Source organism: Dipodomys merriami, unplaced genomic scaffold (genome assembly GCF_024711535.1).
Source record: "Dipodomys merriami isolate MVZ:Mamm:240054 unplaced genomic scaffold, mDipMer1.0.p SCAF_129, whole genome shotgun sequence".
Taxonomy (NCBI): domain Eukaryota; kingdom Metazoa; phylum Chordata; class Mammalia; order Rodentia; family Heteromyidae; genus Dipodomys; species Dipodomys merriami.
In genome coordinates this window covers 534793-549212 of record NW_027202593.1, presented here as the reverse complement: position 1 = coordinate 549212, position 14420 = coordinate 534793, and the positions used below count along the sequence as shown (strand labels likewise).

The 14420-nt window shown below is 48.8% G+C and overlaps 1 protein-coding gene across 1 annotated transcript in view; it reads right to left on the bottom strand.

The window, feature by feature from the left end:
- The window catches only part of LOC138824434 (glutamate receptor ionotropic, kainate 4-like), a 301452-nt gene that overhangs the window by 199302 nt on the left and 87730 nt on the right, over positions 1-14420 (bottom strand). The window contains exon 3 of the mRNA XM_070018282.1: positions 9027-9158. Coding sequence (XP_069874383.1) covers positions 9027-9108 — 82 coding nt within the window. The 5' untranslated portion in view covers positions 9109-9158. The remainder of the gene's footprint in view (positions 1-9026; positions 9159-14420) is intronic.

The window sequence follows — 14420 nt, the reverse complement described above, 5'->3', positions numbered from 1 at the left end:
TATTGACTTCCTCTGACTCAAGCATCCCGCTAGCTCTCTTCCATATGCTGCCTCCATGTCAGGCTCAGTAAGCGTGTAAGGTGGGCATCTGCCTCCTCCCCGCTGCTGCATTGCAAGTGGCAGAGGCCCCAGGACTTCATTGCCTAAGGTCACATGCAAACCCGTAGCCATTCTGCCATCCCATTCCAGCTGCAGCCAGCTGTTTACTGTAGCTATTGAGCTAACGACTACTTTCTGGTGGCACTTGCATTTGAACCCGAGACCCTGTGTTTGCTTGGCAGGTGCTCTGATGCCAGAACCATGATACCAGCCTTTATGGTTTTTTTTCCATGCTTTTAGTTATAAGGTCTCATGCTCTGGGCCAGGGATAGATTTAAGAGCATGATCCTCGTATCTATGCCTCCCGTGCTGCTGGGGCCACTGCTGTGTGCCATTACACCTGGATTGTTTGTTGAGATAGGGTGTTTGCTAAGTTTTTTGACCCAGCTGGCCTTGAAGCTTGATCCTCCCAACCAGCTGGGATTACAGGGATGTGCCACTACGCCTGGCTGCCAGTTCCTTCTTGAAAGAAATCAAAGGATTAGAAACAGTATCTACTACACATGGCTATATGCCCCATACCACACACGCGGCATTATTAGATGAATACCAGAATACATGAAAAGCTGTATTATTTCTGGGTTAGAGATGGGGAAGTGGGTGTCAGCATGGTTGAGCTGTCTGCCTAAGGACACTTGGCTGGTCAATACCATGAACTTCAGGTACATGAGGGTGGGACCAGAGTCCTGCCCATCCTCACGGCTGCAGGGGAAGCCTGGCACTCGCGGGGCCCCGCCGAGAGGCCTCCTCAGGCCGCAGCTACAGGGCGGCTAGTTTCCAGCAGCCAGTGTCTGTGCCCCACTTCTGGCCGGGCCCGCCTAGGCGCCCCTGCTCTCCGGGGATCATGTCAGCGGCTGCTGAGAACAGGTGGACAAAACATGAAGTCCTGAAAGCAGCAGACGGATGGTCTCCACCAGCTTCAATGATGGCCACTTCGTGCTCTCCACTCCTTTTGAACTCCACCCTTTCCCGGCTGGCTTCTAAAGGGGACATTAGCATTCGCCCACCATTCTCAGATGACGGCCTTTCATGTCAGAAGCCCCACCGCTCTGGTGGGTAACAAGGAGAATTCGCAACCCACGGTCTCTGGAAAGTTCTCTCTCTTCTCAGGCCATTGGCTGCCTGGAGGTCGGGGCGCAGGCACTGCCACCTGGCTGGGCCCCCCTCGCTCAACCGCTCACCTCCCCTTCCTGCACAGGCCCCGGGGCTGTGCGCGCCCCGTCGCTGTCATCTCTGGGAAAATCCCTGCTCTTTCGTCTGTGAGCTGAAAGCTCCACGTCTCCTGTTGTCAGATCCCCGCTGCTGGGGAAAATTTAGGAGGAATGCCACAAAGTGGCTCTCCCTCGCTGCCCGCGTCACCCGGTGCTCAAGGGACCATGTGCCAGAAGAGGGGGGGAGAGGCATCCCAGGGAGGAAGCCACAGGCGACTCCCCTCCCCCACCCCTCCTCTGCCCCAGGCAGCCCCCTGCACCCAGACCCTGAAGGCAGGTGCCTGGAGACACGGGGGAAGCTGCTGGGAAAGAGAGCGGAGGGGCGGGGTCTCCTTGTGGGCTGCCTGACCAGGTGACAGGGAAGTCCCTCATATTCATTTCCCCAACTGAGAGGTGTGAAAGGGCTCATGCGTGCCCCGGGGTCGCACGGCAGGTCCCCAAGCAGGGCTGGGCATCAGCCTCGCCCATGGTGCCTCCAACAACAGCACAGGGACACTGTCCACCCACCCGGAGGCCGAGCCCGATCGCCTGCGCCCCTTCCACCGTGCTCGCAGCGAGCTTGGGAGCTGCCTGAGCCTGGCCTCCAGATGGCTGCCAGAACTGCACAAGGACAAGACACCCAAGAGGGGTGGTGGGGGCTGTCTGCTCCCCCTGCGGCCCGCACTCCCGGCAGCCCTCCGGAAGCCTGTGGGTGGTGTTTGCCGGCTCATCTCCACTAATGAGAGCTACGTGTGACCGCACACCTGCCCGCAGGGGAGCCGCGAGGCTGTGAGTAGGATGGCTGGCGCCGGGACTCCCCTTCCCACTCAGCCCCGCACACAGGAGCGGCAGGCTGAGATGCCCAGCCCGCCCGCCCTCCTCCCTGCTGCGCCAACGCCCACTGCAGGTGGCTGCAGGGAGGGGAGCACGCCAAAACACAAGGATGGGTAGGGAGGGGCCGCCCTCACCTGGCTTACCCAAGCAACTGGAACCAAATGGGGTCATGGCTTTCATTAGGCAGGTGGTGTCTCGGTGTAAGCACTTGTTAGTGGTTATTAATGAAGACACAATGCCTCTCTCTGAAAGCAGGAGTGCGAAGGTTAAACTATCGTGCCACAGAATCCCAGGAGGGAAGGGGGTTTAGAACCCGCAGGTCCCGTCCTCCATTTCACGCGGAAGTCCCCGTCCAGTCTCTCTGTAGACACCATCATCAGCCCTGGGGAGCTTGGTGCCCAAGGGTCCGTTCCACTGGCCTGGTTAACACTTAATAAAATCATGGACCCAAAATCTCTCTCCACGACCTCCACATTCCACCCTTCCTTCCCCACAAATGTGGCTTGTAAATAACTCACCCTGTATGTCAGAACTGCCAACAGCTTCACAGAGCTGGGGAGAGGCCTTTGAAACTCTGACCAAAGACCACCACTGCTGGCTCTCCCGATACCTACCCCACTGATCTCTACCCTGACGATGCTAGTCCAGCCCCCGCGCTTCCCCTGGCACCTGCTACAACATTCTCCAAGGAGTGTGATGAGAGCCAGAGGGAAACCAAGACAATATCACAGACAAACATGGGCAGCGCCTGCCAAAATCAGAGAGAAATCCACTCCACTGTCAAAGGCTGGAAGTCACAGGACTGGGGCCCCATTCCCTCACCTCCGATGCCCCTGACACTTCCCCTGACCAATCAGGGAGAAGATAAAAGAGGCCTGGGTGCCGGAGGCTCACATGCATAATCCTAACTACTCAAGAGGCCCAGATCTAAGGATTGCGGGAAAGAAAGTCTGAGAGACTCCTATGTCCACTAAACTACCAAAAAAGCCAGAAGTTGACCTATGGCTCAATGTGGTTGCACACTAGCCTTGAGCACAAGAGCTCAAGGACAGTGCCCAGGCCTGGAGTCCAAGCCTGAGGAGAGAGACGGGGATGGATGGATGGGAAGGGATCAAAACAGAGAAGCAACGGTCTGTCTCACTAATGGTCAGTCCCATCGCTTAGCGGTGGTTTGGCTTCTTTTGTGGGCCGCCAGCATCCTGTCCATGCAGGACTCTGCCATCCTGGCTGCCTGTGTCCACTCAGGTCATGCTACTGTCCCCCTTGACATGACCACTCACCTCTGAAGAGCCTGGGCAAGCTGCACACCCCAAAAATCTCAGGCTGTCTCCCCTAAGATGTGTGCCCTGCTGCCCGCCTTGCAGGTGGCTGGGAAAATATAATTATCACCTAAGAACCCGGTACACACTGCACAGCGGGGCAGGCATTTGGAGGTCAGCGGTCCGGGCATTGCCAGGGCTCATTGCTTAGGACCCCAATATCCTACATACGTGAAATGAAGCACTCATGCCTGTGTGACCCCTAACTTCTCAGCAGAAAGAACTAGAATCTAAGGCTCTGGGTCACAGATGAGTTCTGGAAAGGTGGACGGACAAGATACACACACTGACAGCATCCTGGACAGTACTCCCAAATCAAAGCTTCGTGCCGACACAGTGCACCGGCCCATGTGTGGTGCACTGGCCCACGTGTGGTCTGCAGGCCTCCCTCATCCACCCACCGATGTGCCGGCCACAGAGGGGGCTGACGGGAGACAGACAGGGCTGCGTGCACACAAAGACAACGTAGAGACACGCACGCAGACTTTTTGAGGGAGCAAAATTGCTTTTATCTCTGAATTACATTTTTTTTCTGTTGGTCCTGGGGCTTGAACTCTGGGCCTGGGCGCTGTTCCTCAGCTCTTCAGCTCAAGGCTAGCACTCTACCACTAGAGCCACAGCGCCACTTCAGGTTTTTTATGTGGTACTGAGGAATCGAACCCAGGGCCTCATGCATGTGAGGCAAGCACTCTACCACTGAGCCACCTTCCCAGCCCATGAATTACATATTTTATAAAGTTGCTTTGTTTGGGCAGTTCCTGAGAGAAGCTTGAAAACTGAAAGGTCAACCCATGATCAAAAAAGTCTACTACTATTGGCTAAATGCTGGGCAAGAGCCTGAGGACACAGGCCTGGGAAAGACTCACATGAACGCTCACCAACGGAGACCTTTCTGTCCCAGAAACCTCTCTATTCCCTCTGTTGGTGACAGATGAAAAGGAAAGCTATCAATTTCTATTTGTCACTAATGTGAACGTCCAATTGATTGTCTATATGGGTGACTCAATTTAGAACCACGATAAAAAGTTACATGCTGATCAGAATTTCATAAATCAAATCACATGGTGGCATTAGCAGGCAAGCTCGCCACTCCCAAACCTTCCACAAAGTGAAGAATCCAGCATCAGAAACCATCGGTTTTTATCTTCTTTCTTGGCTCCTTCAATTCCCCCGTCAGTTTCCTGGTTATAACATCTGAATGCTCTAGGCTGAATATTCTCTGCCAAGGCCTAGAGCTCACTCATAGAAGAATCCAACTAAGTAAAAATAAAATAAAATAAAATTGTAGTTGTAACAGGGCTTGGGGTCCTAATGAGGCAGAATGTCAAATAAGAGCTCTCGGCGGCTCTGCCAGCCCGGGAAACCTTAAACAAGAGAAGAGACGCGAATGCTACCTGCCAATGTGGCTCATGTCACCACTTTGAGTGGGACTTCCCCTGCCACCGGGTCCCCGAGCCTCGGTTTCCTCATCTGCCGGCTGGCTCCACGCTGAACTCTTGGGTACAATTTGTAGGAAGTAAACGTGTCCAAGCCAAGTGATAAACTGTATTAACAATGATAATTCTATCTTTCAATTTCCTTTCCCAGAAAGAACATGACATTCACAATGCTGTTTCTGTGGTAAGGGGAGACGCTCATGTCTCCCCCGTACAGTAGGGCAGAGACAGTCTGGAAGCAGAGCTGCTGGAATTTCAGTCCCTGTGTGACATCACGCAACTAGCATAAACTCTCAGCGCCTCTGTTTCTTTGTCTATATAATATGGAAGGATTCATTCCCACACACAGATAGGCTGAGACACAGGAAACACTTTGCCCAGCACCTGGCACAAAATGAGAAGTTTCTAAGTGGGAATTACTTTGATCATTAGTATTTAGCACCTTGTCCTCAGTGATTGGACACTGCACTCAATAAATATTTAAGTGAATTAATGAATCCATGTATTTGTTATTTCAATCAAAACTTTGACCAGCACTTGGTCAAGATCTTCTTTGTTTTTGTTTTTTTTGAGGGAGGAGGGGTGGTTGTGGGGCTTGAGCTCTTCTGCTCAAGGCTAGCACTCTAAAACTTTGAGCCACAGCTCCATTTCCAGTTTTTGAGTGGTAATTGGAGATAAGAGTCTCACCGGGACTTTTCTGCCCCCACTGGCTTCGAATCAGGATCATCTCAGCCTCCTGAGTAGCTATGATTACAGGAGTGAGCCAATGGCGCTGGGCATGGTCCAATCTTTAGCCAAGTCCTGTTCTCTCTTTGAAGTAAGACAGGTTGGTAGACATTTTCTCCTTCTCTTTGTGTTTTCTCATCACCTTGCCCACCGAGCCGATCAGTGTGAGATCAGAGGAGAGCAAGTGGAATGCGACGTCTTGAGTGTCTCCCATTCCCAGGGGAATGGATGGACGGAGGAAGGAAGCGCCATTAAGCCAATGTGACAGAGGAAGAAGAGGAGGAGGAGGAGCTTTTGGAGTTGCTTTCCAGGTGGATAAGCTGTGAGGGCAGGAAGAAGACTTCCAGCATCATGGAGGTAGCAGCAGAGAGCTGGTGTGGCTACAGTGGGGAGGGGTGGGGGAGGAGATCCAGGAGGCAGGCTGGAGCATCCAGCATTGATTCAGTTAACAAATACTCATTGAGCACTGAATGCATTAGGGACAAGGACATCATTGGCTAATGTCTGAACATTTTCTAGAAGAGATGAGAGGAGGAAACTGTACAAGGGAATAACCTTCACTTACTCCTGAAGGTGACTCTGCTTCCGGGTGGCTACGGGAACCCAGCCTGCTAGCTCCACTGAAACCTGACTCAAGCACACCAGCCCCTCGGGCCAGGGACTAAGAGCCAGGCCACCATGTGGGCTTGGCACACCACTGCCCCTGTGAACCCGTGTCCTCATCTGCACAGGGATGAGGCTGGAGAACGGATGCTCAGCGATCTTATGGCAAGATACAATGACTACGGTCTCTTCCGGCAATGGAGGGCAGCCACGGCGGGGCCAGGGTCTTGTCGGAGCCGTTATTAACTGGTGGTGCCTCAGCCATCACTCAGCCAACCCAAAGGGACAGAAGCAAAATCAAAAAGCATTTTCAGGAGATGGATGACTGCAGGGGGGTGGGGGGGGCTGACATATGTGTGAGGGTGTGGGGAATTTATGCGCACAGTCTCACGGCCATAAATAACATCCCTTTCTGTTACCCAAAACCTCATTGGAGAGGGGGAGGGGGAGGATAAACAGCCCGACACTGTGACAGACAATTTGGGTGTCTCTCCAGCCCCACCTCTCACTTGAATGAAAAACAGCCATCACAAGGCAGGGTAATGGGTTTGGCTGCCTCTTTACAAACATCCGTATTGTCACCAGGGACAAGTGGGGCTGAGGACGGAGCAGCCTGGACAATTTATCTCTGCAGTTCCCACAAGCTTTGTAAAGGCAAAGAGAGCTCTGACAGCTATCCATTACGGGGGCACTGAGGCAAGCCCCAGGAAAGCTCACCCCTGGAAAGGTGAGAGGAGCTACACCCCCTTTCCCATGTGCCTCTTAAACACCAGAACCCCTGCACTGACCCAGCCTGTCCAGCCAGTCTATGCATAGGACTGCCTGCTGAGCAGCATGGCTACCCGAGTTTTCCTGACCTACTTCTCCTCCCCCTTCCCGCCCTGCTCCACTTCCCCTCCAGAGTTCATGTAATTAGCACCTCTCCACCCCCACGCATCTCAGGGACTTTTAAAAGCTCCTAGCTCCCGGCACAACCAAGGAGACTGGCAAACAGGGCCTGGCATGTCTCTTTTTGGTTTAACTCTTGCTTGAGAACTAGACGCGAGAGTGTGGCCATGAGGCACTGCGATTCTGGCTCTGTCCCTTTCCGCTCCCCATTAGTGACAAATGGAAATTGATGTGTTCCCGCTCTATCCGCTCACTTACAGTGGAGCCACGCTCACAGCGGATGTTGGATAACTGTGGGCATCTTATAAATGAAGCATCTTAAGGATGTGAACTGCTTTTTCATTGCCACTAAACAGAATTAAATTAGGTTTTGAAGTTTCTGTAGAAATGGATGAAGAAAAGGGAGGGAGGATTTTGTTTTTAATTTTAATTCCTTCTCCCCCCCCCCCTTTTAAGCATGCCGAGCGGGAGGTGGGGGTGGGGTAAAGGGAGAATTGAGTCTCTTGTCCACGTTTCTGATTTCCATCGGCAGCACTACATCTGCATGCAGAAATGTGCCCACAAGGTGTGGTGGAGCAGTTTGGAGACCTGCAGGTCTGGCTGCTGCTGGGGACATGTGGCGGGCTAGCATCTCAGCCGCTGGCCTGCCTCTGTCCTTACCAGGACCCCCTGACCACCATCCCTGTGTAAACTTCACTCTGGATATCTAGGACCAGTCCTGGTTACAACTAGACAATGTTGTAGAGCTTTAAGTCATTCCCCTGAATCCAGAACTGCTATCTTTGTTTTTATTTTGTTGTTGGTGGTGGAGAGGAGTGATTTTGGAGATAAAGCCTTGCATACGTTTCTGCCCTAGCTAGCTTTGGAATCATGATCCTTTGGTACCCAGCCAGCTGCCTTTATTCGATGTCAGGCTCTGTTCAGTGTACCCATTCCACTCCCACTCCATACTGGTCTGGAAGGGGGAGCCAGTGACTATCTTTCTGGATTCAACTCCATGTCAAGCAGGTACCCAGGTCTGCCTCTCAGAGTCTGCTGTTGAATCCACCTTCTTGCGACCAAAAGGCTGGGTTTCTCAGTGCCACTCCCAGCACCCATTTCTCCACACTGGCCTCTGACGATCATGCATGCCCACAGAGACAGCCGACTGCTCACCTACGCTGTCCACGAGTCCCACCAATGACCACACTGTGCCAGCTGGACGGGGCCCTGTCCTCATCCTGCTTCTGGGGCTGTGTCTCCGGTACGCAGGTTCAGGAGCACCCTGATCCACAAGTGACTGGCCTCCCTCAGTGCCGGCAGGGGACCTGGCACTTGATTTCCTAAACTAGGGGGGTGGATGGTGCAGGTGGCAGCCCTGCCTGCCCACAGCTAGACTGGCAGGTGCACAGCCACAAGGGAAACGGCAGAGGAGAAGCCAACATCATCTCGCTCTCAGAGCCAGTCCATGCCCAGCAGACAGCAAGTCAACGGCTTGGCAAACCAGCGTCACCCAGCAGACTCCTGGAATCAGTCAACTGGTGCCAGAGGCACAGTGCACTGTCTATTGATCCTTCTTTGTCTGATCAAAGAAAGGAAGAGGCCTTTCCTCTCGCCTCGAGCCCTACACTTAGAATCCCCATGGCTGGCATCTCCCTCCTTCACTGGCACTGGGTCAGTCAGGGACCGGGCCAGGAAGCTATATCAGCATCTTTACTCTGGACCAGGGAGCTCGGCAGGTTGACCAGGTCGGAGCTGCAAGCCTGTTACTGCCCATCCACCATCGCCACGTCCACGTCCACGTCCACATCCCGCTCTGCGCCACCCCAGCCACACTCAGCATGGCACAGGGTGGTGGGAGCTTCCCACGCGGCCCTGACAGCACAAAGACATCCCTGTGTAAAGCTGGGGGGTGACAGTGGAGGTGTCAGCCAGGGCCAGGCCGCACTTACCAATCCTCAGGGAGTGCGGGCTGCAGGAGACCATCAGGAACCACGCAGGAAGCAGCACCAAAGGCGCCGAGACGTGGGGCATCTTCTATAAATCCTCATGGAGCCCTCTGCTGGTCTGGGCATGACATAACTCTGTGGAAGGAGAGAACAACTGAGTCTGGCGCTGCTGGTAGCCACTCCCCCCAGCGGCCTGAGCCAGGGACCGCTGACAGCCCCTCCATGTGGCCCTACCATGGGAGGGCTGCAGGCAAGGACTAAGATAACATGGGAGGGACCGGCATAGATGAGGGGCTACCATGAAGGTCAGTTCTGCCCTGGCTGGAAGAGGAGAGACTATTCCCAGTAAATTACAGCAGTAGGGAAGGATAAATCCCACTAGAACAGTAAATAAGCAAATGAGAAGTAGGAAAGTATTAATACTAGAAAACAACAAAACACCAAGAATTAGATCTTAGATTTAAATTATAGCCCTAATTCTCCATGAAGACACAGACTGGTTGACTGCATGGCAAAAATGGGTCCAACTATTTTATGTCTGCAAGAAACTCACCTTACTGGCAAAGATCCTTTCACAGTTTGTGAAAGGATTGGAAATGATATTTGAAACAAATGGAATCCAGAAGCAAGCTGGACTAACTATATTTGTATCCTACAAAGCTGACTTCAAGTCAAATGTAATCTGAAGAGACCAAGATGGTCACTATATAATGGAAAAAATGCAGTCTATATACAAGATACAATGATTGTAAACATGTATGCATCAACACTTGGTGCCTCAAAACAAACACTACTGGACATAAAGGGAATGTTAGGCCTAATACAGTAATAACAGTTGACTTTAGTACCTTTCTTTCATTGATATATTATCCAGACTCCCTTCTGTCCCCCCCCAAAAGAGTGCCAGTGCAAAAACTCCAGTTAACCTACACTATAGAATAAGTGGACTTACCATACATGTACAGAATATTCTGTCCAATAACTACATAATACATATTCTATATCAGCAGCTCATGAAGTTTTCCACAAAATAAATCATATACAAAGCAAGTCTTGGTAGATGACAAAAATAATATCTTACATCTTTTCAAACTAGAAATCAACAGCAAGAGAAATTATGGAACTTGTACAAAAAGCATACTGATTGATCAATATTCTATTGAATAACCAGTGGGTTCTTGAAAGTATCAGCAAAAAAAATTGTAAAATTCCTACAATCAAATGAAAATAAAAACATGACATAACAGAATTAATAGGATACTACAACAGAAAAGCTAACAGTGAAGTTCATAACTATGAATACCAACATTAAAAAACCAGGAGAGATCTCAAACAAACAACCCAACAATGTATCACAAGATCTTAGAAAAATAAAACAAGCCACATCACAAACCATTAGAAGGAAAGAAATAATAAATATCAGAGTTGACATTAATGAAATCTAAAAGATGACAGAATGATCAATAAAACAAAGAGTTGGTTCTTGATTAATTAAACAAAGTCATGGTTCTTGAAAAAGATTAACAAGACAAAGCTTTACTCAAACTAATCAAAAGGAAGAGAGAAGACCCAAGTTAATAGAGTTAGAGATGAAAAGGGGATATTACAACAAAAACCACTGAAATCCAGAGAATCATTAGGGAATATTGTAAAGTAACACTCCAATAAGTTGGAAAATCTTAAAGACATGAACAAATTTCTAGATTCATAGGACCTACAAAAATTGAACCGAGAGGATATAAAAAACCTAAACAGATCAATAATAAGTAATGAGTTTGATGCAGTAATAAAAAGTCTCTCAATAAAGGAAAGCCTAGGACCAGACAGATTTACTGCTGAATTTTATCGGATCCTTAAAGAAGTAGCACCAATCTTCCCAAACTATTCCATTAAATAGAATGAGAAGAAATGCCTCCAAACTCATTCTCTGAAGTCCATCCTACCCTGATAACAAATGTAAGTAAAGACATAACACATAGACATAACAATCTCCAACAAAGTATTTGCACAGTGAATTCAATCAAACTTCAAAAATAAGATCAGAGGCCATGAGCAATTTGGTTCCATTGACAGGGATCAAAGGGTGGTTTTCAACTTATACAAATCAATAAATGTAATACAGCACATTAGCAGAATCAGAGACAAAAACTACATGATTGTCTTAATAGGTGAAGAAAAAGCATTTGATAAAATTCAACATCCTTTAATGATAAAAGCCCTGAAGAAATTAGGTGTCAAAGGGTCATACTCCACCATAATAAAAGCCACACCTGAAAATCCCATCATGAATACCAAACTGGATAAAAACTGAAAGTCTTTTCTCTAAAAAATTCAAGAACAAGGTAAGATTGTCTACTCATGTCTACTCATCATTCTTAATCAATACAGTACTTGAAACTTTAAGAGAAATGTCAAGAAAAAATTAAGGGGATGCAAATGGGAAAGAAGTTAAATTATCTCTATTTGCATATGATATGATCCTATAATTAAAAGACCCTAAACATTCACCGAAAGACTTTTAGCTATGATGAACAAATTCATCATACAGATCAACACCTTTAAAAGATCAGTGCTAGTCAGGCACCAGTAATTCACGTCTGTAATCCTAACTACTCAGGAAGCTAAGATCTGAGGATCATGGTTGGAAGAAAGCCTGGCAGGAAAGTCTATGAGACTCTTATCTCCAATTAACCACCAAAACCCAGAAGTAGAGCTGTGGCCCAAGTGGTGGAGCACTGGCCTTGAGCACAAAAGCTCAGGGAAAGCCCTGAGTTCAAGCCCCAGGGGAGAGAGAGAGAGAGAGAGAGAGAGAGAGAGAGAGAGAACCACATACTATCAATGCTTTCTACTACACCAATAACAACCCTACTAAGGGAAAAAAAGTCAAGAAAAACAATCTGATTCACAATAGACCCCAAGAATAAACCTGGCCAAGGAAGTAAAAAGGTAGAAGTTTTTAATAAGATGACATAGCCATCAGAAGATAGAAAGAGCTCCTACATTCATGGAACGGCAAGATTAGTATTGTTAAAACTGCCAGACTACTGAAAATTACCTACAGACTCAATGCAAAGCCCATCAAAATGTCAAAACAACAATTTTCATGGTGCTGGAAAAAAATAATCCTAGAATTCTTATGGAAGCACAAAAGACCCCATATAGTCAAAATAATCCTCAGCAAATAAAGCAATGCTGGAGGTGGACCCAATGCCCTGCATGAAATTATACTAGAGTTACAGAAACAGAAACAGCGTGGTCTAGCATAACAACTCTGAAACTTCTGCAGTGAAACATGGGGGGAAAGACTGCAAAATAAAGGAATAATCAATGACTCCTGAACAGGGCTCCAGCAGCTCAGGAAATAGTAGCAAGGACTGACCAATGAAATAGTATCAAACTAAAAAGCTTCTGTAGCAAAGGAAATAGTTTTATCATAATGCCACCGCCTATCAAATCGGATAAAATCTTTATCAGTTACTCATCCTTTAAAAAAAGGCTAAGATATGTAATTTATGGAGAATTCAAATTTTTCAATACCAAAAGAACAAACAATCCAATCAACAAATGGACAAATGAAAAGACTTTTCAAAGGAAGTATAAATGTCAATCGATACATGAACAAAATAATCAGTATCTTTAGTGATCAAGATAATGTAAACCAAACCTACATTTGATGGTAGTACACAGCTATAATTCCAGGAACTCAGAAGGCTGGGACAGGAAGATCAGTGATAAAGACCAGAGTAGGATAATGTTACTGGGACCCTAGCTCAACAATAAGCCAGTCATGGTGACACACATCTTTGGTCCTAGTTACTCAGGCTGCAGAGGTAGGAGGATCATGACATGAGACCAGCTATGGCAAAAGCACAAGATTCTCCCTGAAAATCTAAGTAAAGTAAAAGCACACAGACTGAGGAGCAACTCAACTGGGAGAGCATTTGCCTAGCACATGTGAGGCCCCAGAGTGAAACCCTAATCCTGAGACGGATTCCAACTCATCCCCGTCAGAATGGCCACCATCAAGAAAACAAAAGAAACCCCACAAATGCTGGAGAAAAATTTAGGGGGGAAAGGAACTCTATGCAGTCAGTGAGAATGTAAATGTGTGCAGCCACTGTGAAATCAGTATGGAAGTTCTTCAAAAGCTAAAACTGCAACTACCATGTGGCCCAGCTATACCACCTGTGGGCATATACCCAAGGAAGCTGAATGCATTAGCCACGCCCACACACCCACGTGCACCGTACCACCACGCCAAATGGAGCGGTGCCTGGCAGTGGATGACTGGGTAAGGAAAATATGGTCTATATACCCTGTGGAGTATTATTCAGCCATAAAGAAGAATGAGACCTATCACGGGGAAACGGATGGAAATCGTTATGTTAACAGATCATCATAGATACTGATCACGTTAAGCAAAATAAGTCAGACTTAGAAAGACAAATATCCAACTGTTTTCTCTCCTACATGCAATCCAGGAGGGGGGAAAAGACCTAAGAGCAGAAAGGGGGAACTACTGGGAATAGCAGGGGGAGGAGAGGGCGGGTAAGAGAGAGTAACGCGGATGAAGGTGATGAAAGCGCTTTATGCCCCTTTCAGAACGACAGCACGAAACCCACTATCATACAATTAATATACACTTTTCAAAATGAGGTTCAGTCAGTGCGTAGGGAGGGGTCTGGCCCGAGGCTCCTGGGGCACTGAAGATCCGTCTTCACATGGGCACTGGTTAAATGGGTGTGTTCAGTGTGGGAGAAGAACTCTTGCAGGGACAACTTCACACTTGTGTTCTCCGGGTGTGCAATGCATCAGAAGTTGCTGTCATTACGGTATCCCTGTCCCAATTCCATGTTCCAGCCACAGCCAGCACCTTGTAGCTCCTGTTCTCACCCTGAGACTTGTGAGAATAGACCCCCTTAGAGTTAAGGGTAGTACTTTCCCTCAGTGGCTGGTGTTTGCAGGGTCTGTGCCTGAGATCTCGACCTGCCCTGACAGGGAGCGGATGGCTTCCAGAAGCGGAAGCATGCCCCCTTGCCCAGGGCACAGAAGGTCTCTAGCAATCCTCACCAAGAGGGACACAGGGGAGGGATAACAGGAGGACTGTGGGTAAAGGAAACGCCACAGGAGGCCTGGAACTTCATTCTTTAACTCTTGGGTGCGGAGGCAGAGATGGATCGATGTGAGCACAGATCCAAGGAGCTCCACTTTCTCATGCACTGCGGCTCACACTGACTGCTCAGAGACTGCTCACTAGGGTGTCAGCCCCGCCGAGGGGCAGCTGGGTCCCCATTCCTGTGGCCAGTACCATGTGTTCAAGTATCTCCAAGAACCTGGAGCATTCAGCCTGCATGAAGGAACACCATTTATACACAGCTGACTTCCTTCCAGGCATAA